This window comes from Centruroides vittatus, unplaced genomic scaffold (assembly GCF_030686945.1).
Source record: "Centruroides vittatus isolate TY-2023 unplaced genomic scaffold, ASM3068694v2 contig_5, whole genome shotgun sequence".
Classification (NCBI taxonomy): Eukaryota; Metazoa; Arthropoda; class Arachnida; order Scorpiones; family Buthidae; genus Centruroides; species Centruroides vittatus.
In genome coordinates, this window is record NW_027122286.1 from 2,422,951 (window position 1) to 2,449,118 (window position 26,168).

At 32.5% G+C, this 26,168-nt stretch overlaps 1 protein-coding gene across 3 annotated transcripts; it reads right to left on the reverse strand.

Annotated features, from left to right (window-relative positions):
- Window positions 1-41: 41 nt before the first annotated feature.
- On the reverse strand, window positions 42-26,168 carry LOC136978205 (CDK5 regulatory subunit-associated protein 2-like). 3 transcript variants are annotated; one of them, XM_067273860.1, is made up of 28 exons: window positions 23,686-24,280; window positions 19,534-19,668; window positions 16,092-16,165; window positions 15,950-16,011; window positions 15,755-15,865; window positions 15,588-15,664; window positions 15,396-15,507; window positions 15,232-15,321; window positions 15,056-15,154; window positions 14,683-14,964; window positions 14,484-14,591; window positions 14,117-14,284; window positions 12,913-14,040; window positions 12,296-12,697; window positions 11,293-11,467; window positions 11,128-11,206; window positions 10,332-11,059; window positions 10,104-10,255; window positions 8,863-10,034; window positions 8,709-8,773; window positions 4,477-4,647; window positions 3,691-4,401; window positions 3,281-3,438; window positions 3,056-3,205; window positions 2,891-2,980; window positions 2,366-2,414; window positions 1,289-2,227; window positions 42-1,203 (listed from the first exon to the last, which is right to left on the reverse strand). In XM_067273860.1, exons 2-27 carry the CDS (start codon window positions 19,548-19,550, stop codon window positions 2,151-2,153), a joined length of 6,507 nt encoding a protein of 2,168 aa, XP_067129961.1. In that variant the 5' UTR covers window positions 19,551-19,668; window positions 23,686-24,280; the 3' UTR covers window positions 42-1,203; window positions 1,289-2,150. The 3 variants fall into 3 exon arrangements, with proteins under 3 accessions (XP_067129961.1, XP_067129960.1, XP_067129959.1); XM_067273859.1 differs by lacking the exons at window positions 19,534-19,668; window positions 23,686-24,280 and adding an exon at window positions 26,045-26,168; XM_067273858.1 differs by lacking the exon at window positions 19,534-19,668.

Sequence of the window (26,168 nt, forward strand, 5' to 3'; positions counted from 1 at the left end):
TTGTGTTCTAATCAATCAAAGAAAGGTTAACAATGAAGAGATTTTAATATTTTCATTTCTTTTTATTCAAACAAATTTTCAAAAAAAAAAAAAATTTTAAATATAAATTACATTTTTACAACCACATTGCACTTTTCTTTCTCACATATTCTGTACATTACAATTCACTCTGTATAAATAACAATTTCACAAAAAACATTTTGCAGGTTTCTTATTTTCCTTGTGTAGATTTGTGTGTGTGTGTGGATTTGCAAGAGGATATTCGATTCCCAAAATGAGCATCGCGATTTTACGCTTGAATATTGATTAAAATCATAAATATGAATTCCCTAAAAATGCATATATCTTGTTTGTGCTTAAATGAGTAAGTTTAAATGCATTTAAAAACACATTTTTTTTATGTTCTACATATACATATTTGATTGTGTTTTATATATATTATTTTTTTAAAGATGAGAACTATGTACTTGTAATGTTTAAGGACATTTGAACACAAACTTTAGAGGAATGCACATATATTCAATTGGTTGTTTGATGTGAAGCTCGATAAATGCAGTGAGAAGAAAGGACCTCGTCTTTCTCGGTGTTGAAATTGATTCGGGAAGCACCACCTTAATTTTCAAAATTTAGTAGCTATTCCAATTTATGGATAAATTTAATATCTAGCCTTCTAGAAATAGACAAAATTTGGTACAGTATTAGAACAATGGCCAAAATGATTCTAGTTAAACTACGCTATTCAATCATTTTTAAGCTGGAATTGCTAGAATAATGACCAAAATGAAATTGAAGAAATGTATTTTCCTTACCTAAGCAGTGTGGTCAGTACAGTGCCAAATTTTGTCCATTTTTAGAATAATTTCATGAAAATGTTTGGGCAAAAATTTGGCATTATACCGGTATTAAACTGTTAAGGAAACTAAAACCATATTTCCTAAATTAGAAATATTTTTGGCCTTTATTCTGGTAGTCTTCAGCTTAGAAATGGATTAAATGTTTTTAATTGAAATACGTATTTTGGACTCCTAAACTAAGTACTCTGTTCAATTTTTAACTAGAGAAATATGTAAGACTAAAATGATATGAATTTAGCAAAATTTTGTCATATCAGTTAAATTTTCTTGAATATTTGAACCCAAAATATAAAATATTTTTATACATTTTGACTCTGTACAAATCACATAAGCAATATGTTAATTTTAACTACCGAATTTTCCAGCTTATAAGACAACTTTTTAACCCAGGAAAATCTCAAAAGTCGGGGGTTGTCTTATATGCCGGAAAATACAGTATATTAGTGTGTTAATTTCTCATTGCTTCGCATATAGATGGTACGTATGAATGATAGCAATGAATTTATTGCAGTGGTCCCTCAGGTTATAAAAAATCTTGGTGTTTATTGAAGAAGCCCTGGTATCCAAAAAGGGTGTATAGTTCATGTTTATACAAGGTTCGGAAGGTCACTGTTTTAGGAATTTGAGATTGTGTCATCGAGTAAATAATAATAAAATTTCAAAGTAATGATTGGAATTTGGATACCATTCATGTGTTAATATAAAAATGCAGAATGATCAAAGTGAAGCTTAGTAGAGGAGTAGGGAACCAAATATCCTCTTGCCGTTACAAATTTTACACATAGTTACATTTATTCACATTCATTATGTATATAAAAAAAGTGTGTTTGAATTTTATATATATCGTATAGCAGTTGCAATATCTAAATGCTATAGAAATGACTAGATCGATTGTTTTAATCATCAGTTATTCTATCGTACGTAAACTAAAGATACCATCTCATCGGTCACCTATTTGGAAACTCCAAATGGCAAGTATTTAATTCTGTGCTGTGTTCTCGTGTGATTTATTGGCGAGTGAGCAAAAACATGTTTGGCACTAATATGGATGGTGTATGTGTATGTACGTGTTAACTTAAACACTAATACACGCTTTGGCACATCACGACACCGACGTTGTTACTACTGCTATACATCTCAATAATAAATTTTACAACATGATTTTTTTTTGGCACTAGAGAATTCACATTACCTTCAAGAATTTATGCCAGAACTTAAGTACACCTATTCAACATGTACAGAATAGAAAGGAACATTTCTTTTGTCAACGCATTTTCCACGTTTCTCAAATTCATTCTAGTGTTGCATTTCTAGAATATCTTTCCTGATCAGATTGCTTCTTGCTTCTTGTAACTTCCTGCATGTTTTTGTTACTGAAACAAAATTTTTATAGTGATGAAACTGAAGATTTTTCAAGATTTGTTGATTTTAATTCTTGAATAGTGAGGTTGATAAAAAAAAAAATATATAAAATTCATACCTGTTCCCTTTTTAAATAATAATATACTTACAATGCCATGTTATTGTATTTTCCATGAGCTGTTTCTCTCCTTTAGCAATCTGCAGATAATTTATACAAATTAATTATTTTGTTATCCAGATAATTTTACTTTCATATTATTCTTTAATGGTTAATCTTGTTAATTCATAACTTTAAGCAGATGTTTGTCAATAAGATTCACAAGTATATTTAGTAGCTTTGAGCAGTTTAAGAATTATCCCTTAATGATCTCACTTGCATTTAGTCTAACTTCGGGTTAAATCTTGAACAATTAAGAAAGAAAATCCGTGTGTCCATTTATTAATATAAAAACGTATCTGTTCTTGGAATCTAATTATGTAGGAAAGTACTATTAAATTTAAATGTGTAATTAAGACCTTTTAAGGAGATACCTTATTTTTCAAAAAAGTTCATCATAAAGCCCTAGGGTATATGCACTGCCACTCTAATAGAATTTTTCTGTTCAAGTATTAATTTTTCAGAAGTCTTCTGGTGTTTGTATTGTCATAAATTGTTATCAACACCTAAGAATTACCTGTAGCTTATCTGTCACATCTCTGAGCTGCCTGGTGATACGTGATATTTCATCCCTGGCATTAAATAATTCTTCTTGCAACCAGACATTCTTTAAAAAAAAAAAAAAATACATAAATTAAAGATTAAATATAAATGTAAAAATCGCAATAGATGATGTACTTACTTCTTTGGATAGCGTGACATTCTTCACTCTCATTTCTTGTATGTATGCTGTCGACTGAAACATACCGATTAGATGCCATCCCTTTACCAACCACATGATGACATCGTGACACTTACTCTCCATTTCTCTCAGAGCAGTATATTCGTGCTTCTGAAGAAAGAAAATCATGTTTTTAATTGCAATTTAGCTCGAGGCACAAACTTAAATTTTATAACTAGTACAAACCCTGATCAGACTGGTAGGCATTACAGAAAACAATTGTTTGAAACGTGAGGTGATTCCTCTAACGCACGTGAGAGCTTCTTCCATTACTTTCTTTAATAGTTCGTAATCTTCTAATCGACCAACAGCGTGAAGTGAATAGTCATTTTGAGCAATTACAGCTGGAAGACAAAAGAATATGGCGCTCTAGATATTTAACTGTGCCGAATTGTTAGGAATGTTAGAAAAGAATGGAAATGTTATAAAAAGAAAGCTTGTCGAGAGAAGGAAACGAGTGAGAGGAACAAGTGCCATATTGGAGTAACCGACGTTCGAGAATGGCAGCAGCAAAGCACACGACACCTTTTTATTATTTTTTTATATATTTTTTTAGAACCTTGAACTATGTTCGGGTTGCGACATACGAACCGTACCTTTATGCGATTTTCCATTATTATCTGCACCGCACTCTGGAGAATAATCGAGTGCAACGGTGATGGGTGCAGAGCGTGTTGAAGTCACCGACATTCTGGAAGGAAATATTGATTTCCACTCTTCCGTTTCTTCGACCTTGGCGGGTGGGAAGTACATCTCGCGATTTGGATCCGATTCAATTCCAAGATCGGGTGAAGAAAATTGTGCTCGACTAACCGGCGAATCTACAGAACTCCCTTGCAAATGCTCACTTCCCGAAGACTGCGGAGTCATCTCGCCACCCAAAATACCACAATTTTGTGCCAGCAACAGGGTATCTTGTCTACGAGACGGTAGTTCTAATTTTAATGTTTTCCTGTTTGTGGGGGATGATTTTTCCGTTTCTTCAACATTTCTTTCAGAATTCTCCGATTCTGTAGAGGTACTGAGTTTACAAGTTCGTGATTGTCTACGTTCTGCAAAATCTAACATAGTTTCTTGCATTTCGTTTTTCGTGGCATCTTTTATAGTTTTGTGATGTTCTTGTGACTTTTTCCTGCTTTTTCTATCTACACTCGAACCCTTTTCACGTAATTTAGTAAGCGGAAGGAAACTAAAACTGTCACTGGATTCTACACTAGCACCACTTGGACTATCTATCCTGCTGCCCGTTAATGTTCCAGTACTACCAGCTAGGGAAAGTTCACTCATAGTCGAATGTTGATCAGATTCTACAATAAAGAAAAAAACTCCAATTATTTAAATTTTTTTTAAATCTATTATTTAAGAAAATTTTAAATATCAACCTTGCAAATTTGATTTTTGGTCACTTCCACTCTTTCCCGGATTCTTGATTTGTTGCTGCAATTGCTTTCTCATTTTCAGACTGTTGTTCAGTTCGGTTCTTAATTGTCTCATTTCTGTCACCAAGTCCAATAGCAATGTGTTTTCTTCTTGGCTCGAGGTTGGATCCAGGCCTAAAAAAAATCAGAGAAGGGAAACTAATTTATTTAAAACTCGCGAAATTATACTTTGATGGAAGTTTCTTGCCAAGCTTGTGTGTATGTAAGAAAATGACACCCTAAACAACAATCACCGGATTGATGTTAATTGTTAATGCTTTGTCGAAACTAATCAATAGCTCTTGTGAAAATGATTTGCATATCGTGGAAGTTTCCAGGATTTCCTGTAGGCCTAATACGTATTGTTCTTATAAACAATAAATGTAGAATGTTGGAAAAATATTCAAAGTTCTATTATACTTAAGAGCTCTTGTTAAGTGTAATGGGTATTTGAGCATTTCTAACCGTAGCAGTCCATTGTTCTGAAGAACAATGAACTGCTACGGAAGAGGCTCAAATACCTACTACATTTAACGAGAACATCTCTTACGACCGTAGTCGCTTCGAGTTAAATCGGTATTCATCACGCATTAATTCTGGATTTAACTCGTTGCTATCGGCGAGTTAATTGTCGAATACGGGTAGACTCATGTTCTATTTAAATTATTCGTAAACGCATGAACATATTCGATTTTAAGTTCTTACGAGACGTCGAAAATAAGCAGCTATATCGATTACATCGTCACCAGATCCAGTTTTAAAGATGAAGAAAGAGTAGAATTTTTTGTTTGTTTTCATAATAAAACAATCGCTTACAATTTCCGCTTGACTATTATATTACGACTCTATATTGGTTACCGCACGTAACTACATGTTACGATTATTTTTAATATTTTTAAGCTAATTCTGTCTCGAAATTAGTGTAGTTACTTTTATCGTTAGAATCCAGTGTCTACTAACTTGCGAGCTCTAAAACCGTGTACTTAGTTTTCATAACAATTCGCGCACACCAGGGCCTACAAGAGTGGGAGCTTGTAACAGTTCCCTACTTCAATTGGAGGGCTTCCTAATCCAGTGTTAATTGAGTTGCAGTGGCGTAGCGAACATAACTGGCGCCCCTCTCCCCCTCCAGAAACACAAAGTTTGTCTCGGAGACCATTTGGGCGCCCCTCTGCGAGTGGCGCCCGGTGCATGATACACCCCCTGCACCCCCCTCGCTACGCCACTGTTGAGTTGGTGAAGTAAAGTAACTCTTAATCTAGAATTACGAAATTCTCGATTTGAAATGGCTTTGATGAATACGGCCATTAATATTTCAGTTGTTTGAGTAGGTCTACCCTTTTCCATATTATTAAAAGCAATGGATGTTGTGGAAAAGGTTAAAATCAATCATGTCACTTTCTAAGCGTGCAATACTGAAAATGAAAGTTGATGACTTCTAAATGTAGCACAAATTTAAGTTAAAATACCCACAATTATTCATTGCTGTATTAAAGTTATACATTACTATACAGTAGTATAGTTTGTAAATCAAAATAGAATCATAGTTTTCTTTTCTTTTCATGGTTTTCGTTAGTACGGTTAGCTGAATCTAGTAAATTAAGTCGTCAGGATCATAAAATTGTTATAATAAGATAATTAAAAAGCAAAAGTCTCCAGACTGTAACTAAAAATGCCAAATATCGTGCTTACTAACTATTTATATAATTCCTATCCAATCGATTTTATATAAAAATAGTTTCTAGTCATGCAAAGTTGTGTAAAAGTTACTTTTCTCTTTCGCATTTTGTTGCGTAAAAAGAGATTTTTGCTGCCAAGACCTAGAAAAGACTCGTTTCCAATGATGTCATTGTCACTAAAACTATGTGCCGACTTAAAAATACATTTATTCAAAGTGTTAGTTTGTCTAGAATTTCGATCATCTGAACGTCAGGACATTACTAAATATATTGATTTTAATGAAATTCTGTTTAAATCTCCAGCCATTTTTCATGATTTTCGGCATTTACGTATACTTTCGTAGAACAAAATTTATACCATTTCGGATCAATTCCTTGAATAAATTCTTCATTCAAGATCAATTCGAGTAATTTTTTTGTGATAAGCACCACGTGTCAGTCCTAAATACAATAACTCAACCTAGTCCAAAAATAACATATATGTACTGTACATTTTTCTCGTGTTCTGTCGTTGAATCAGTCTTGGCTTCCTCCAAATGTTACACAAACAACAATAATATCTTCGTTTTATTTTTAAGTAACCTCAAGAAAATGTTCATAAACTCATTAGAAATTTATGGGTCAAACCGATTTCAGCCTCTAAAATTGCTCAAAAATAATAGATTCTAATCATCTATACCGCATAATTTGTTCTCTGTTGGATTTAAAACTTACTTTTATTCTCGTATTACGTGATTTATAAATTGTAAAGACTCGTCAAAATCGAAGAAACATGTTAGAGAACCATCGAATCCAGCAAAAAATCAATTTAGTTCAGAGTTCATTCCACCAGATGCAACAAATTCGAAAGTAAACGATTAGATTCGACTTTTTACTCAAAGGAGTAGAATCGCCATCAATAATCAATGATCGCTTCGATTTAACAATTTATGCTAAATTTCTCCTCGTTTCATTCACGAATTCAATTCTTGTAACACGCTTTATAAGGATTTTTCAATTAAGATAAAGATAATTAAAGTAAGTAATTATGAAATTTAATGAAAAGTATAAAGCTAAAAGATGGCTTTTCTCCGCTTCTGCGGGTAATTTTAACTGGGTTTCGTGTCCGTGCGGATGATCGATAAGTTGTTTGTAGACATAACTTTTGCTAAAAATAGATTATTTCGTTATTAATTCACCTTGCAAAATCTCGTTCTTGTTTCTTTCACAATCCAAAATGTTCAAATTTCTTTTTAACGCACGAAAGAGCGTGTCAAATGCTTACTTAGCCAATTCGTTTAACACTCGTTTCTTCGATCGATAGCGCTGCCTTTCAATAGTAGACAGTCCAATAATCAGTGGTTTGCTCCCGAAATATCAATGGAAGAAACGCTTACGTTAATGATTTTTTCATGGAAATCTAAAGAAAATTCGCATCTTTCCGAGTTTCGGACGCATTTAAAAATTGTTTATTGCTTCTTGTCCGACTTCTAGAATTATTATAGTTCTGTGGATTCATTGATTAGTTCGTCTTAATGTGCTGGTAGCCGGCCAGCATTGGTAAAAGATGGAAATTGATGCCCTCTATTATAAATTATAGAGTTCTGGATCAGATTTCTTACAGCAATTTATCTTATCGAGCGGCCACTGGTCATTTGTGGATTTGAACACAGGAAACTTTATCGTCATACGAGAGTTCAATCATTATAAGAGTTTGGCTTTCTACCGAAAGCCGGTGACTCTGGCTGGCTCCAACTCCGGAATTACGAAGAGGAGGAGGAGGGTTGGCAACAAGGGCATCCGACCATGAAACGAATCCAACTCGGAAAAAGTAGACTCCACGGAAAGAGGGAATAATAATGTTGGAAGAGAAAAGAGATCATGAAAGTTTGATGTGGTTTTTCTGTTGATGTCCAGATAATGATGCTATTTTATTTATATACAAATTCTCTCAATAATATAATAATAGTAACTGGACAGTGGCCAGAGATTCCAATGTCCAACAAATACATTAATCATTACTAATAAGTTAAATCTTGATTATTCAAGTTTTCAATTATTTATCGTGTAATCTGAGAAGTTTTGATCAAATTAAACGAACTTCCTATCGTGCGAAAGGTTCGTAACTGAATACAATTTTAACGATAAATGTATCACATTTCGCAGACCACCACCTAAATCTTATCTGGTTCTGTTGGACCCTTCAAACTCGAAACTCCAATAGAATATTACTTTTCATATTTCAATTGCGGATTACGAAAGTCTTAAAGTGAAATTAGGCGATATGTTAGAAACATACTGATTTATCCGAACCCATTATTTAGTACGTAGGCTATTGCACGAATTCTTATGCCGTAAGAATCACGTGGTCTTACTCTATTGTTAAGCCGTAATGCGAGAATTTAACTGAAATAGTGGTGAATAAAATCGCGATTCAAATTTTGCTTTAGAATGAATACCAATTTTAACTTAACTCGTTATTTAAATATAAGTTAAAGACTATCATTATATTAACTCAAGAAATTCTTTTCCATTTACCTTGTTCGTTAGGAAAATATATGGATGTTCTTCCTTCGCCTTCTGTTCTCTCGCTGAGTTCGATACTATAAAGAAAGTATTATATTAAAATTGATCCACTCGAAAATGAGGATTAGTTTACAAATGATCAAAAGCTATTTTAGAAGATCCATACCTATTCTTCCTGCTTCCGAAATCGCTGAAAGTTTTGCAACCTTGCTGTTCCATTTGTAACGAAGATACGTGATCCAGTTGACACTTTAACCCTTTAATTTCATTTTCCAAAGAAGATATCTCCAGTTGGATTGCTGCTTTTTCTCTCTTTGCTTTCGTTTCGTTCTCCATCATCTGTTTCTCCCTCTCCACTTTTTGGTATTCTAGTTTCTTTTCTGTCGCATTCAATCGATCTTCCAGCGAATGATTTTTACTGATGAGATCAGACTTTGAAGCATTCGATTCTTGAAGACTTTTCTGAAGTTCGGCACATTTTGTTTCGATTTCTTTCACTTTTAATTTTGTTTGTTCTAGTTCTAAACGTTGGTCGTCATTCAGTTCTTCTAGTCTTGCTGATCTTTGTCTGCATTGTTCGATTTCCTGGTTCAATTCTTCAATAATTTCGTTCAGTTTAGTAATTTCATGTTCTTTGGAAAAATTTTCTGATTGCAACTTGTTAATTGTTTCGTAAGCGTTTTCTAATTGGCAATCTTTTTCTTTGCACATCAATTCTAATTGCTCGTTAACATCTTTGTATTCCAGTAATTTATTCTGTACACCTTGCCACATTTGATCTTTCTTTTCTAATTCCTCTTTCATCTGCAATACTAAACATTCGATTTGCCTTTCTCTCTGTTCTTGTTTTTCGATTTCTTGTTTAAGATTCTTCACTTCTTCCTTATCCCATTCCGTGTTAGTTTGATTGTCTTCTGTTTCGTGTCTTCCTAAGGGGCAGGTGTAACTGTTCTTAGCTTCCAAAATCTCGTTAGCTCTTAACAATCTTTCACATTCTTTATTCTTTTTATCTAACAATGATTCTAATTTTTTAATTTTAGTCTGCAATTCTGCTATTTTAGATTCGGTTTCACTCCTTTCTTCTTGTTTAGATGAGAATTTGTTTGGTGATTTTAACACGCTTGCTTGAAGATTTTTGGATTTTCGACTCATCACTTTTTGTGAGCTGTCTGATGTCGAAGTTCTCTTCCTACTATATCCTTTTCCGGATAATTTTTTCTGTATTATTTCCTGTAGCTGTTTATTGTCCGAAACTAGTTCCAAAATTCTCTCTTCCAACAATGTCATAGTCTGAGAATAATCTTGTACCACCGTGGATAGTCCAGAATTTACAATATCCTGTAATATTTTTAAGATTTTCAGTAAGAATTTCTTTATTCTGAAGATGAAAATGGTTAAATTCCTTACCTTTTCACAAGCAGGAAGCATAGTAAGTTGCGCCACAACTTCACCACTCAAGTTACGATGATGCTGTAGTTCTAAACTCAACGTACTAATTAAACCTTCTAACTTGTGTAAGTAGATTTCTAGCTTCTGTTTCCATTTACTAGGATGATTACCTGTAATCAAAATATAATGTATAATTATAATTTGCGAGTTTTTTTATTTGAAGAAGTTAGATTTTTCTACACTCACTTCTACTGGAAGAAGAGGGTGAAGTCCTGTTGGTGGGAGGAGGACTATCATCTGAACTATCGAGCCTGTTGAGTGTTGGCTGTAAATGAGTTTTGTGAGAGGCAGGTGCTTTAAGTATTGGACCAATAGGTTCTCCGGATAGTGACTGAATGGCTCCCAAGTCCACTCCAATTCTCTGCATGGATACTTCTCTATCTGGTTCCGACCAGATATCAGAATCGGAAGACCAATGTGAAAGTCCGGGTCCTTGGCTCCTCTGCTCTCCTCCTCCTTTATCTGGTAGAGAGTCCACCCATTGCTGAAATTTGTTATCCATCTTTTTACTATTATTTACATCTTTGCTCAAGCACGGAGATGAATTCTGAATAGGAAAGCAAGACTGACTGCTCCAGGATTGTTGAAGATTATTGCAGAGAAAAACGTCTTTGGGTAAACCGCGATCGTTTAGAAGAAGCAATATGTCATCGCTGTCGCTAGCTTCTAAAACTACGACTTGCTCTGTGCCGTTCCAAGTGTCACTATCTGGAATTTTTGTCACTTCATTCTCTGCCCATTTGCCTTGTGAGATGTGAAGAGGTGAAGCCGACCACCATTTGCGATTTACACCTCCTATACTATTCAAGTATTCGGATTCATCTCTGTAATTATAGTTGAGGGATTTATCCGGAAGATCGCGTTTTTCTTCACACAATTCCATGAAACGTTCCGGTGGATCAATATTTTCATATCTTTTACAAAAAATTCCAGTTAAAAAATTTTGCTAAACAGATTAATTCATACAAAGTAATATGCTCACCTCTGATTTTCATAGACTTGAGACTGTATCATATCTTTAGAGTTAAATTGGTAACAAGAATCTGACGTCTGTGGTAAATCTGAAATACGAAGTGAACTGTTATTCTTAAATGTTCAAATTGAACCTTTGTGTAAGATGTCAATTTTATGTAAAAATAATTATTACCTGCAACATCTTCAAGATTCCTTTCAGAGTTTCCACATTGCAAACATTTCGGTTCGACTTCTAACAGCTGCTTGAGAAAAATGGCCATTTCAGCCATGTGTTGTTGAAGATTTCTAGTTAATTGCTCCGATTCGCATAACTGTTGTTGCAACATGTCCAGTTCTTTACCGTGCATCTATTAATAACAGTTTTTAAAATTAATTAAAAAATAAAACTTTCATTTAGAGAAAATTGAGGATTTATCAAGATGAATCTCATATATGGCTCAACACACACAATCCTCAGTTAATCAAAAGCAAAAAAATCGAATTAATAAACATCTTTAATTAAGTAATCTTCAAAACTGAATAAATGTTTAATGAAATATTAATAACTCAAAGCTCATCAACTTAATACAATGAACTAAAATGGCCTCTTCCTGAAAGAAAGAGTAACATCTGGAAGAATTTCCATCAATGTAACGTCGTAATTTTTTCAGAAAAGTGCGGCCCTGTGATTAAATTGATTACGAAAATCTTAAGTAACGATTACTTTGAATAGTTTGTTGCTTTAGAATTTCAATTCATGTAATAATATCTGACAATTATGCTAATTTTCATGCATTTAACAGTATAAAAACTTGTTTATCGAATGTTGACAGAGGCGTACGTATCTTATTTCCATTCTGTTTAGAAATTCAAAAGGAATTAATGCTTTTTTAAAATCTTAAATGTAGAATGAATAAAGAAAAATAAAACGTTTCTATAAAATAGTGCAAACTGTTAAAGAATTTGTAACATTTTTGGCATTTTCATTATGCAATTCTTCCAACAAACAAGCTATTTCCAGCTACATCACAACATGTGAAACATTGCAACTCAACTGGAAATAACAACATTGCGACGATCTTTCACTTCAAATGGTACCATATATAACTTTTCCGTGTTGTTTCACATAGAATAAAGTTTCATGCCATACTTAAGGTCATTCCGTTATTTTTAATGTAATTTCAAGGTGAACTTACCGTATACTGTTTATCTGCATTTTTCCTTGTAGGATCCACACTCCGTTCCCATAATTGTCGAAGTTTAAGGACCAACACGCAGATCTCCTCTTTCAGTTCTTGTATATCATTAGAATGGCCGAAGTGTGATAAGCTCTGAGACCAAAGATTGTTAAGATGCGCTTCTTCTCTATAGCTTTTTTCTTTAGTTGCTGTAGAAGAAAGACAAGGTGATTGAGGTAGAATGGGAGGTGGCAGGAAATCAGGACTCCAGCCTTCGTAGTGCATTTCTATTTCGGCAGGTAGACTTTCCACTGATCTCTGTCGAGGAGGAGAATCCGATATTCGCAAGGCTAAATCGCTGTAGCTACGAGGTAAATCTTTCAAAGCGTTGTTGTAATAATAAATCGGCTCGATATTTGTCTAAAAATAAAAAAGAATATTAGTATTAAATTATGTATCCCGAATGTGAAAGATGGGATAGAATGTCTTCTAGCTCATCCTGAAGTAAGAGTGTATTAGCTCTCTACCCTATGGACAAGCCAGAGTGTCTTTTGGCTTATGTTGAAGCACGAAGATTCTCCGCCACTTTGTTTCAGGTGAGTGTAGAAAACAAATATACAACGTGCAAGACTCACCTTGTACCGATTGTCGATCTCTGTTTCGATATCTTCACGTCCGTTATATCCCTGCATAGATCCCACATGTGCTTGACAATCCACTTGATAATTGGTATTATCCGTGTTATCGTGCGTTGCTGGTATATTTCCTAGCTGATTCTCACTGACACGGTCTGATAACTGATTCAAGCCACTGTCTTTTTTACTTTCATACTTTTTCCATTTGCAATTATTCAACTCGTCAGCAGTCTTCTGAAAGGTGTTAAGTAGACATTGCATGTCTTCTAATTTGCCACAAGGTTGAGAGAATTTCTGAGGACTGTTGTATACGTGTTGCAGAAGCGAAGCCACTGTAACTTCCAATTGTTTACTATATTCTGTCGAGAAATTCGTATAATTTTGATTCAGTAGATTTCCCAATTTTAATTTCAAATCTTTTAAAATAACCGATTGAGATATATCTTGGTTATCGAAACTTTGAAACTTCTTAGTTTCTTGCAATTTATCTTTGCTGATGGAACCCTGTATGATTCTTCTCATTTCGTCGATAATCTGAAACGATGTGAAGACTTCCTCTTCTTTCTGCATCAAGAAATTTTCCAATTTCTCTACTTTATTTTGCAATTTGTTGTAATCGTCTTCTATCTGATTTAACTCCTCATCTTTGAACTTGATGGACTTCTGAAGTTGGACAATGTTACAATCTTTTGCATGAAGTTCTTTTTTCATGTCTTGCAAATCTTTTGTCAGTTTATTTCTTTCTTCCTCTTTATTTTTCCTCAATTCATTGAGTTCTCTTGTTGCAATTTCTAGATTTTCGGTGACATTTTTGGTTTCGTTACTCAATTTGAATAATTTGTTTCTGTAATCATCCAGATCGCGTTTCACTCCTTCGCACTCTTTCTTATTAGCAGAAACATCCATGTTAAGTGAGTCTATGTTATGTTTTGCTAATGCTAAATCTCTATCTTTGTCCATTAATTCCTTCTGAAGTTTATCCATCTCGTATTCTTTCTGTTCTAAAGTTTTCTTGATGTTCTTTTGCAAATCGTGAATCATGGAATCTTTATCTTTGATGTTGGATTGTAAAGTCTGGAGTGATTTTTTACTTATTGTGATGATTTCGTTTTGTTCCTTTAACAGATTCTACACGAAAAATAAAACGAACTTTAAAAGATGATAATTTTAAATTAGAAAAATTCACGAAAATCTCTATAATTACTTCTATTCTGCATTCGGCATCCTTTAACGAAGCTTGGAGACGATTGATGAGGGAGTCTTTTTCACAATACTGCTTTGCTTTCTGAGTTACTTCACTTTGCAAAGATTGAAGAGTTGTTTGAAGAGTGTTAATCTTCTCAGATGACTTTTCTAATTCCTCTTGCTGAGTCTGAAAGTTAATTTGGTTTATTTTACAAAATAGTTATCATATTTTTTCGATTAAACTTTTAGTATCAATTCCATTTCATGAACTGACAACAGAGTTGCATATATTCTGATTTGGACATAAAAATTAGGGATCTGTACCAACTTTAACGCTTAAAGTAAGTACTAGGAAAGGTAAAATTCAAATTAATTTCAATACTTACTTTAATAGTGTCGTCTTTGATTGCTAGTTCCTCTTGCAAATATTGAAGACGTTCCGAAATGTCGTATCTATCAATTCCCTCTAGATCTTCGTTACATTGCAGCAGTATCTAAAATTAAATAATAATAATAATAATAATACAAAATTAGAATAAATCAAATGAAGAATATTCAATTTAACTAAAATATTTATTCCTTTACCTTCCTCAAAACTGCTTTTAACTCCTCTCTCGCTGCTGTTATCCCTATTTTATCTCCCTTTCTCGCTGCCATAGTAGCTTTATATACTGCTGTATGAACCGCGCTGTTTATCATATCTATAGCTCCAGACTTTAATTCTAAAGCTTCTTTCAGCTGCTGTATATTTTTATCTTTATTTTGAAGTGTTTCTGTTAGATTTTGTACCATCATTTTATGAGTTTTCAATTCATTTTCGAGGCTTCTCTCTCTCTTCGTACATTCTTCTAACTGTAACTTGTTTGCCTATAAGGTTACAGACATTTAATACGTTCACGAGTTTAAAAAATTTCTATGTACGTTACGAATTTTTAACGTGAGAAATGTATTTAGTAACCTGTAATTCTTGCCCTTGCGTAGTGATCGCCATCTTTAATTCTTGCTTTTCACTTTGGAGCAGTCTGTCGCACTCAAACTTTGTCCAACTTGTGAGCAACTATTCAAATTTTAACGATATAGATAAAATGATTATTTAATTATGAGAATATATGTTCAAAGGTTTACAAAAAATACCTCCGGATTCGGGTTCGGATCTGATGTAGAAACCCTTCTACTGCTATCCAGTTCTTCTAAACCATATTTAACATTATTTACTGACAGTTGCTGTTGAAAATAGTTGAAAATTTAATAATTTTTAATGAATTTTTTTTAATTATAAAAAATTTTGAGAATTTTACCTTCTGTAATAAATTTATCTTTTTTTCTAAAAGGGTCTTCTCATTGTTGTTCTTAGTTTTGATGGAATGAATTTCTTGTTTGTGATTATTTTCTAATTTCTCCAAAGTCCCTCTGAAAATTAGAAACATGTTAATGAATAAGTTTAGAATTTTTTTTCATACTTTTAGGTGTATTTTTTGCTTTAAACTCACAGAGCTTCTTCTAACAAATTATGTTTCTGCTCTAGTTCTTTACGAAGAGATTCTGCATCTACTTGCAATTGCAAATTCTGTAAGAAGAAACTTATAATCCTTAAGACATCTTTAATATAAAAAAATAATTCATTTTTAGTATAAAATATTAAGGACATTTAACCTACAAGTTTATGTAAGTCTAGAATGTCTCCCTCGAATTTCTTATCCATTTTTTCTTCCAGAAAATACATTCTTAGCTTCAAGTGAAAATTCTCTTTCTTTAACTCACATATTTGCTTTAAAAAAAGGTACAGTTTTATGAATTTTTAATGAATTTTAAAAGTGTGCAATGAGTGATAAGAAGCAGAATTTGAAGCTACCTGGTCGTACTCTTTCATGGTCCTAACTCTTAACGGAGAGACATATCCAGCAAGTCTTTCTGCTGCACGTTATAAATCAAGATTAATTCATGGTTAAACCATTAAAAATCCTCAGAATAATATATTAAATTAGTTTACTAACCCACTGGAGAAAGTGGATTTGAAGATTCTTGAGGAGACGACTCACCCATTTCTTCCAGAGGCTCTGGATTGGCGCTGAAAATACACATATTCATATATTTATAGCATTTTTTCACGTTTTTCTAAAATAATATCTAATTATATTGATATGTCAAAATTATAAGCTGAAAAAGTTTACAGAAGAGCACTTCTCAATCTTGTTCCAATTGGAACGCTATAACGTTACGGTTCGAAAATTCTTGGAGATCGCGGTCGACTTGTTGAAAAACTAAGTTATTAATCTTTAAACATTGAGTTACGCTATTTAATATTTATTTAAAACTTTATAAATTCTAATAGTAATTAATTCTATTAAAACATTTTTAACTTTGTACAATTTAAAATAAATATTTTAAACGTTTTATTTATAAAAATCATTGCAAAAGTGATATTTATAGAATAAATCCCACATATTCTATCGCACAAATTTATGTAAATTCATACTGTATATTAATTTATGCAAAATTTCGTGTATTAATCTATAGATTTTCATTTATTAATTCCATAAAGTTATGTAATTGTATATACAGTATTAATTGTATACAATTGTATACAATTACAATTCCCCAGATTAACTCTACGGAATGGACGAAAATATTTTAATTAAATTATATAAACAGAAAAATTATAAACAAACCCAACGATTATTTTTAAGTATACAAAAAAATGTGCTGATAGGAATGAAACTTCAGTAAATGAGAAAATCGCCATTAAAGGTTGAGAGAGAGCATCCATTTTTGTGTGTTTTTTTCGTCCGTGTAACCCCGGTAATGCCTCTTTTTTATACAGGAGAAGAGAAGAAAGAGAGGGAGACTGCCAACAGACTCCTCTATATCGAGAATTTTCAGAAAAGAGGTCCATAATTATCCTCTACTAAATTAAAACTCAAGGGGAGAAGAAAAAAATCGATTCGTGATTAGTTGCTTGAATTTAAAAAAATAAAAAACTGCCGATTTTATTATCCAATACGAGCTATCGAGAGTGGTTGTAATTGATAATTCCACTCATATTTAAATAACAATCAATTCCTGATTGGTTAGTTTGAATTTAAATTTTTTTTTTTAAAAAAAAAGAAAAATGGTCGATTTCATTTTCCAATACAAATTATCCAAAGTGAACAATCACTTTGGATAATTTGTATTGGAAAATGAAATCGACCATTTTTCTTTTTTTTTACAAATTATCCAAAGTGATTGTTATTGATAGCTTTACTAATGTTTAAATAACGATCGACTGATGCTTCAATTCGGTTTTAATTCATTTAAATCGATCTTAAAAATACATCAAAGACCATATCCATAGAAGAGAATGCTGGCAAAAGTGCAGAATCATGTTTGCCAATGTGTCCACAGAGAGAAAATAAAACCCTGGCACAATGCCATTTGCTTCAATAAAAGGATTGACGACTTCTAGGAAAGGATAGATTATCCTATTTTCTTTTCCCTTTTTCTAAAAGTTTTATACAAAAAATTAACGAATTTCTACATTTTCTAGATATTAAGATCAAAATCTCTTAGCTTCTCTTAACAAATTCGTGTATTATCATCACTGGATAAACTATAAAAATTGAATATTTAACACGATTTTCTACATATAAAATAATGTTTTACATGCAAATCTACACGTTTTAAATTATCTAAATGCCATTTTAACAGAAAAATGCTGAATAATTGATGATGGTTTATATCTAAAACGCCTCATTTTAACGCTAAATTAGCAATTTTGCTATCGTTACCCCCGCATAGATTAATTAAATATAGAAGAGCAATGTGTTAAATAAATAACTAACCAGGAGCGTGTTGCAATCGGCATCCCACATTCCGATAAAAATAGCCTTGAAGTGTATATATTTTAATAGCAGAGCAGCAGGTTTCATTGCTAAGTTTTGCATCCATTACGTGTAAACATGGTTAAACATCTTATCTACGACAATTTTTAACAATAGAAATAAGCAAAGTGTTCTCTATACAAAACATTCACGAACAGGGAAAAAAACAATTGCTCTTTTGAATAAACATCGATTTGGAACATTGCCTGTTCTCTGTTTTTTTTTCCTTTTTGTTTCTTAAGTAAACAACCAGAATCTTGAAGCTTCCAGTAGTTTTATTCCTTAAATATTGATCCAGTTGTGTGTGGAGGATAGAAAACGTTCATTAATTAAACGGTAGCTAGTAGTATTTTCTCCCTCATTTATCTTTACGTGGTACTTTAACGTGTGCTACTTGTAGTAACAAAAATCCCCATCTAGTATATCTGGAAAATTACGCTCCTAACTCATAAAAATTTCAAGAATAATAGAAGAGAAGGTCACGAATTACAAGTTCATCTTTCAAGGATAGGAGTTTCTTATTTTTCTTCTAAAACTGCCAAAATTCTTTACAATAAATCCCGTGTTTTCGTCTAAGGAAACTACCTTCTTCCGGTCGTAAAGCAGAAGGGGGCCTCTTTTTTTCTATTTTTGGAGGGTGGAAACCGCCACGTGATCATTTAAACCTTTCATAAATTGAGTTTTGCCAAAAATTTCTCATTTGTTTATAAATTTCTGGGATAGGAAACAAATAGAAAGTTCTTGTAAACAGGTTTGCTTGTATACTCCTTTATTGTTGTGGGTTGTAAGCCTACGTAATTTGGCTATATCAATACTTTGACCCTCTGTTGATATGGAGAGATTATGGAATACGACCTTGGTCCTTCTACGCAGTTTAACACTATTGAAGGACATAATAATTCTAAATAAATTAATGAACTGCGTGAGTCCGTTTGTCTAATCGTTGAACGATTTAATTAATTCGAATCGCCATAAAACCTAATCTTCGTGACGTTTAACTTCTAATGTCCTTTTTTTCACTGCTATAATGACCAATATTCAATTATAAAATAGTCGTTTATAAGACTTCTCACTGTTTATCAAAGAACGTTTAATCATTGTGACAACTTGTCTAATAAAACCGTTCGAAAGTATTGGAAAAACCAAAAATAGAACAAAGATATAATAGAGTTTACTGAAATATTTTCGAACAAACAAACATACAGGCTATAAACATCAGTGGAGAAGATCCAAAAATATCAGTTATATTCATTCTCACGTCAGGTGAATGACCCGAATGTTTCCAAAAATCATTACGTGAAGCTAAACAGCAATAATGCCTCTTTATTTTCGGTCCGTTTTCATCAATTAAACCGAAATTGTATTAAAAATTCATTAATTAACCCAATTATAATTAATTTAATTTGAATTATTTCCTGGTTCTTCCCTCCTACACGCGATGATGATAAGAAAAAGACCCCCTTGTAACATTAGCATTTATAAAAAGGAAGAAAAAGGAAAAGTTTTTCTTCTAAATTTAGAGATATTTTTGCCTCCTCGACTTAGAAATTAAGCATGAAAATGGGTTTAAACTCACCTCCAGCACTTCCACATGTCAGTCCATTTTTAATATATATATATATATATATATATTCGAAAGGAAAAGTAGAAATGGCAATTTTCTAAACGGAAGTTGCTATCGATGATAGGTTTCATACGTCATTTCCTTTTTCTGAAATCAGGATGTATGCCATAACAGTTCCTTTTAAGGACGTTAAGGTCATTATGTTTGTTTTTTCCCTTTACCGATTTTTGCGTTGTAAAAACAATGAATTAATTTCAGAAAAATCTCCAAATTTTCTTTTTAAAAATTGAAGTTTAAGTGATTTTTACGAGTCTTTTCATTGGATTTTTGGTAAAAACTTAAAAAAATAACGCTTCAATGATTTTTCTGAGTGCCTTCCATGAAAAATAAAATACAATACTGAAGCATAAATAAGATTTTGGAGCTCCTTCGTAATTTCTTTCCATAAAAAATCAAAAAATCGAAGCTTACATGACTTTTTAAATCGTTCTTTTCGTGGATTTTTTTTGGCTAAAAACTCCAAAAAACTGAAGCTTTAATAATGTTTCAAGCTTCTCTCAGATATAAAAATTCAAAAAAGTTACAGCATAAATGAATTTTGCAGCTCCGTTTATGGATTTTTCAAAAATAAATTCTCAAAAAACTGAAGCCATAAATTACTTTCTGAACTCCTTCCATAGATTTTCATATAAAAATTCAAGATTTAAGTGGATTTTTAAGCTCAATTTATACATTTTTTGATTAAAAAAGAATCCAAAAAATGAAAACTTAAATAACTTTTTCCTAATATTTTTCCAGATTTTTAACAATATTTTAATTGATTTTTCCATTTAAAAACTATTTTATTCATACAAAAAATCTAACAACGATTTAATAAGGAACAATTTTTTTTTCATTTTAAAAATTAAATTAAAAAATCAAAATACGTAAAATTAAATTTAGTATTTTAATTATAAAATTTAATGTTTTTGGTTATAGATTTGCTTATATTTTATTTCATTTTTTTTACGTATATCTTTATTAATTCCTTTCGATAATATGTGACGTCATTTATGAGTAACTTAACAGAAATTTATGGCTCGTGACGTAATTTATGAGTCTATATCCATTTCTTTATCAATTTTATGAGTTCGAAGACGTCATTTTTATCGACCCAGCGTCATTTATAAAGTTTTCTTAAAGAAGAATTATGCCATTTTAAACATTTTTTTAAAAAATTTCTGTAGAATTATAATTTTCAATTCGGAAAAAATGCTAAATTTAGAAAAATTTACACTAAAAACTTTTGTTAAATATAAACTTAACTTTGGCTGACATTTGCGTGACGTTCAATTAAGATAGAAACGAGAAAATAAGAAAAATAATTAAAACAAATCCTGAGAATTCCCTAATCAATTTCTGAAAAATATCTCGAAGTTTAGGGAAAATATTTTTAAAAATAAATTATCTCAAAGTTGAAAACATATAGGCTACTGAAAATTCCCTGAAAAATGTATTAATAATCCCTGATATTTAGAATAGATTCATGAAAATTATCTGAAGCTCAAAAATGATTACAAAAATATATTGAAAAATCTCTAAATTAAGTAGGAATCTTAAGCATTGTTTTGAAAAGAAAAAATGTTTAAATTTCAAAAAAATCGTCATTTCCTTAATTAATTTCAGAAAAAAAAAATAATTCAGAGTTCAGGGAAAAACTCCGAAAGCTTTCTTAATTTAACGAATATCCTGAAGTACAAAAAATATCCCGAAAATTCCCTAAACTAAATTGCAAAAATACTGTAAAAATCCCTAACAACATTTCGTAAAAAATAAATTTAAGGAAAATATTCAAAAATCCTTCCAATTAAATTCCTATGATCATCCTGAACTTCGAGAAAATATACCAAAAAAATTCCCAAAAAATTCCTACAATTTAAAGGATATTTTCGTAACATTTTCACGAAATTTTCAGAATATACCGAAGTAAGAAAAATGTGCTGAAAATATCCTAAAAATTTCAGTTTATTTTCGCAATATATCCCGAAAAATGCCATAATATTCAGAAAATATTCCGAAAACACCCTAAAAATTCCCCATTTTTAAGGATATTTTTGGATTATTTTTCCAGACAGCACAGAATATTTTTCGTTTATTTTCCGAGTTGTTTATGGTTTGTTTTCGTCTAAAAATCGATGTCGAAATCTCCAACGAAGAAGAAATCCAACAGTTAAAGGGAGGGGTAAAATTGATGTCAATAGGGATTAAGGAGAAGTAAGAGCAGAAAATCGATGAATCTCTTCTAATCTCACATTCTTTATTAATGAAGAATTCGAAGGAGATTCTAACAAACACGTAATTTATCGAGTAAATAACTCTTTTCTAGTGTGTTTTTGTTGATGAAAAATTCCCCAATGGTTCTTTTCCAAAAATAATTTGTTTTTTTTATCATCAGAGCTTAGATTCCGTCTGTAGTCATTTATTAAACATAAACAAACTCTGATTAAATACATTTACTCGATAGATATTCCAAGAATTAACTGGACTCACTCATCTCATCTTCTAGACGAGACCATTACGTCACGGAACCGAACAGATGGTAAGTATTTAGGCACACGTGACTCGAGAGGAGGAAGAACTCTCAGAGAACATCTTTACAGTTACACTGTCTAATTATCTTAGGAAACAATGAATAAATAACGTGAAAAAATATCATAAATTTTAAATTTCGTAGCTTTTTTAAATATTAAATTTGAGTGGAAAAAAAAATTTGCTTATTCTTTCAATATTAAAGCTTTCAATAGATAGAGCGCAATCCCCTAAACATATTCCTTAATTAATCAATTGATATTTTAAACAAGGTTTAAGGTTGAAAAATATTAATATTAATAATTTCAAGTGTTTATTTTATTTAAAGAAGATTAATTATCTTTAAAAGACCTTGAAATTGCGTAATTTTTTCTGATTAAACAAGCTGGTGACACGCAGAATAACGCGTTTGAGAAGTGTGTTAGAGAGGTCCTCCCAGAATCGGGTGTAAAGGTTCGACCCTCGATAATTCTATTTTTAGATCATCTAGCAGTTCTTTAATACAATAAGGATTTTTAAGTTTTTGTGTAGAATTCAAGTATAAAAGAATAGAAACAACAATAGAAATTAACGTTATTACGAGAGACTAATTAAGTTAATTTAAATTCATCAAAATGGAAGCGATGCACATGTTCGTGATTGATTCGCTCCTGAGTTACTTGTACACCAAAATGACGCACTGTTCTGAGTCATGATGGAGTAATTCATCATCCCCGATTTCATAGACACAATGACTACAATGACAAGTGGGACAGAAAATGGAAATTTGGTACGTTTCCATCGTTTCAACCTCTTAAAATCCCTTCTCTTCATTATCTTCTCTTATCTCGCTCCACTTTACTTCGATAGAGGTACTCGTGCAAGAGCATCTTTCGAGTACACACCATCTTCGTAGACATAAATTCGGTAGTGAAGCTAATATAAAATCATAAAACACGCGAGGAGGAGGTAAAAAGAAACACGCTACAACGCTTTATACAAAAAAAATAAATTGTTTTTTGAATCGAAAATTGCTTTTTTTTTAAATTTTATTTATAAGAATTTACGCAACGTGTACAGCACGTAGGCGTTACGGCAATGTAGTGTTAATGTTAGTGGTTAGAGGTTATTAGAAAAAACACGACAACTAAGGCTGACGAAACCTAATCTTTCAGCATCTCTACTTATAGCTGCGCTGCACAAGCAACTTCTTTGTCACGGACCACTCTTCTGACGTCACGGAGTAGCACACACTTTTTAAAATCCGAGTTAAGACCTAGAACTCGATCGAAAACGTTCGCGTTAACAAATAAAAATGAATTATGTTTGACGTAATTCGTGTATCACATCTGACGTCACGCGTAAGGTCACCCGATCGATGTCTGGATGTTTATCAAGTTTTAAACACCGCACTTTGTAGTAAACATACGTCTCGTTTTCTATACGTAACCTCAATTAGGGTAGTTTAATAGGGTTACAGTGGGTTGGGGATGAAGGAAGGAGGAACGGTTAAGTGTAGTTTTATGATTGTAAAGATAAGGAAATTGATAATAGTTGGGAAGCTTAGAATTCGGCGGCAACCCCAGCATCCCTACATCATCCAAAATGGCGACTTACCTCCGAAAAGGAAGAGCCGCAGCATCCAGTTTAGGTTTCCTCTTGGGTGGACTCACACTCCGCGAATTTCTAGTCCGCGGGAAGGTAGCCATGGATGAGGTGGAGAGGGTGTTGATACCGATAACGTTCTACATCTCGTTAAAGATGTGACGAGGGGGTGTCTAGCGACCGCATCGTCACCCAACGGAGAACGTAACCCGCCCGCTTCTGATCGCCTAATGCTAGTGTGTGGTGAATCGAGACGATCCTCCCGTCTAGCGCGCATGCTCGCTATTCCACACACGCACTCACACACACACCATGCCTTTGTCCATTTAAATTTGGCTTCTTTGTCGTTCCGCTCCCCTACTCGTTACGTTACAAAAATGCACCCTTCTACCGTTTTGTGTGAAAGTCTAGACTTTTATTGGCATATTTTTGAGTTGTTTAGATACTTTTGCACCCTTTAATTCTTAACTAAAGCTACTTTCACCCCTCGGAGGGCCTCTAATATACTCTTCTTTCGACCGTATCCACCAAGCTACCCACGTGCTGCTGCTGCTTTTAAAGAACCTCCCCACTTAACTGCGATGCGTTCGTGACAACAATGACGAATTTCTCGAATGAAATCATATAATTTTCACTTGTTAAACTGTAATTTTTATTGTCGAGAAATTAATTATTTCCTAATTTATGAATGAGGTCGTGGAGTCGAAGGGATGCTGTTGCACAATTGTCAGTTACACAATAAGCTCTGCTCATCCTTCATTCGCTATATTAATGTGGGATATAAATTAGAACTTAGAGATGTTTAGCGCAATAAAAGAGCCTTTTTTAACATGTTAAGTTTAATAAATTATTGCTTTTTTCCTATAAATAATATCAGTTTTTGAATGATAAAGTATAGTTTCCTATAAAAGACACGACACATCTCGTTAGTTTATAAGAGCATCTTTCTTAATGGGGACACTAATTGCTTCAGGAGACGAATTTACAACTTCGAATTATAATTTAGTGCATTCAGGTGTGTAAATTGCACTCCAATTTTGGTCAATTTCCAAGATTTCGAAAAAATTACCAAGAGTTTTTACTTATAAAAATGAAAGAAAATTGGCAAAAATGGTCGATTTAAAGCAAGGAATTGCGATTTTTTTCGATCAATTTAGCGATTTACAACAAAAATTTATATATTTATTGATTCACGATACACTCGTCAATCAATAAATGTATAAATTTTTCTTGTAAATCGCAAACTGATAGAAAAAAATCTGTTAAATTGCGGTTAAAACCTCGATACGTCTATAACCATTTTTATCCTAGTGTTTAAAAATTTTAATCTTATTCCTTATATCGAAACATCACTTTAATTGAATTATATAAAGTGTAAGTAGAAACCTGATTGTAATTAATTAACAATGAATGCATTGTTATGTACCTGAAATGATACTGATTCATTCCCAGCACACGCGGACGAACCCAATAAAAATGCTTTGAAGAAGTCCTTGAGGTTTGTTGGTCCTCTTTTTCTGCATATCTGCGATTCCTTTACTGTATCCTTGATAAAGAAATCGATCCTTCAACGGTGTTTTAAACAATATAAATGAGTTGAGAAGTAGAAGAGTCAATTTAGGATAGACTCTAAATAAAATTCCGAGTGGACTTTCTCACTAAAGGTGACAAGCGGTCTGCTTGTTCTGTTGATTCTGTCTAGACGTGATGGAGTACTTTGGATGCGACACCGGTATGCTATAGAGTATTTTTTATAAATAAAGTCATTTCTTGTCCCCTTCTTTTGTTGTTGAGTTCACAAAAGAGACAGAGTTTACTATATTCGCCCTAAATTTTGAGACATTTAGAAACATTAACCAACCAGTAGTTCGCGAACTCTTGAAATTCGAGCGTATAACAGCATAATGAAAGGCGGTTATAAACAATATTAACTTCAAAAAATGCTGATTTGAAATAAATTACACGGTCTAAAACGTGTTTCGAATGCTTTTTATAAATATTAAATCCCTAAAATTACTAGAAAATAGGATGAACGTGTGAAGTTATCAAAGAATTAATTTCTTTGGATCATAGTAAAATATAGAAAGTAGGGTTTAATTTATGCAAATTTTAGGTTGACCATTTTATTTTATAAATAAATAAATCTTAAGCCCGTAAAATTCTTAGTTTTAAGGAAATAAAACAATAAATCAACAAAAATTTATATTATTAAAAGACGCTGGAAGATTAAGAGCGGCTCATCTATAGTATAAGATCTGGAAGCTCAAGAGCAATTTATCCAAAGGTCTTAAACTAGCTCAAGTGCATCTGTGAGATCCTGAACTATAATTAGCAATGATAAATATTTAAAAACTTTCAAATAGGAACTCACCACTTATTCACTTTGCATGTATTTTCTAAATATTCCTTACGTAAATGATCAGCAATAGAGATGACTCTTCTGATCATGGATGCAAAATGGAGGGGTACTCCGACGGTTCTTCGTCTTTGACCTG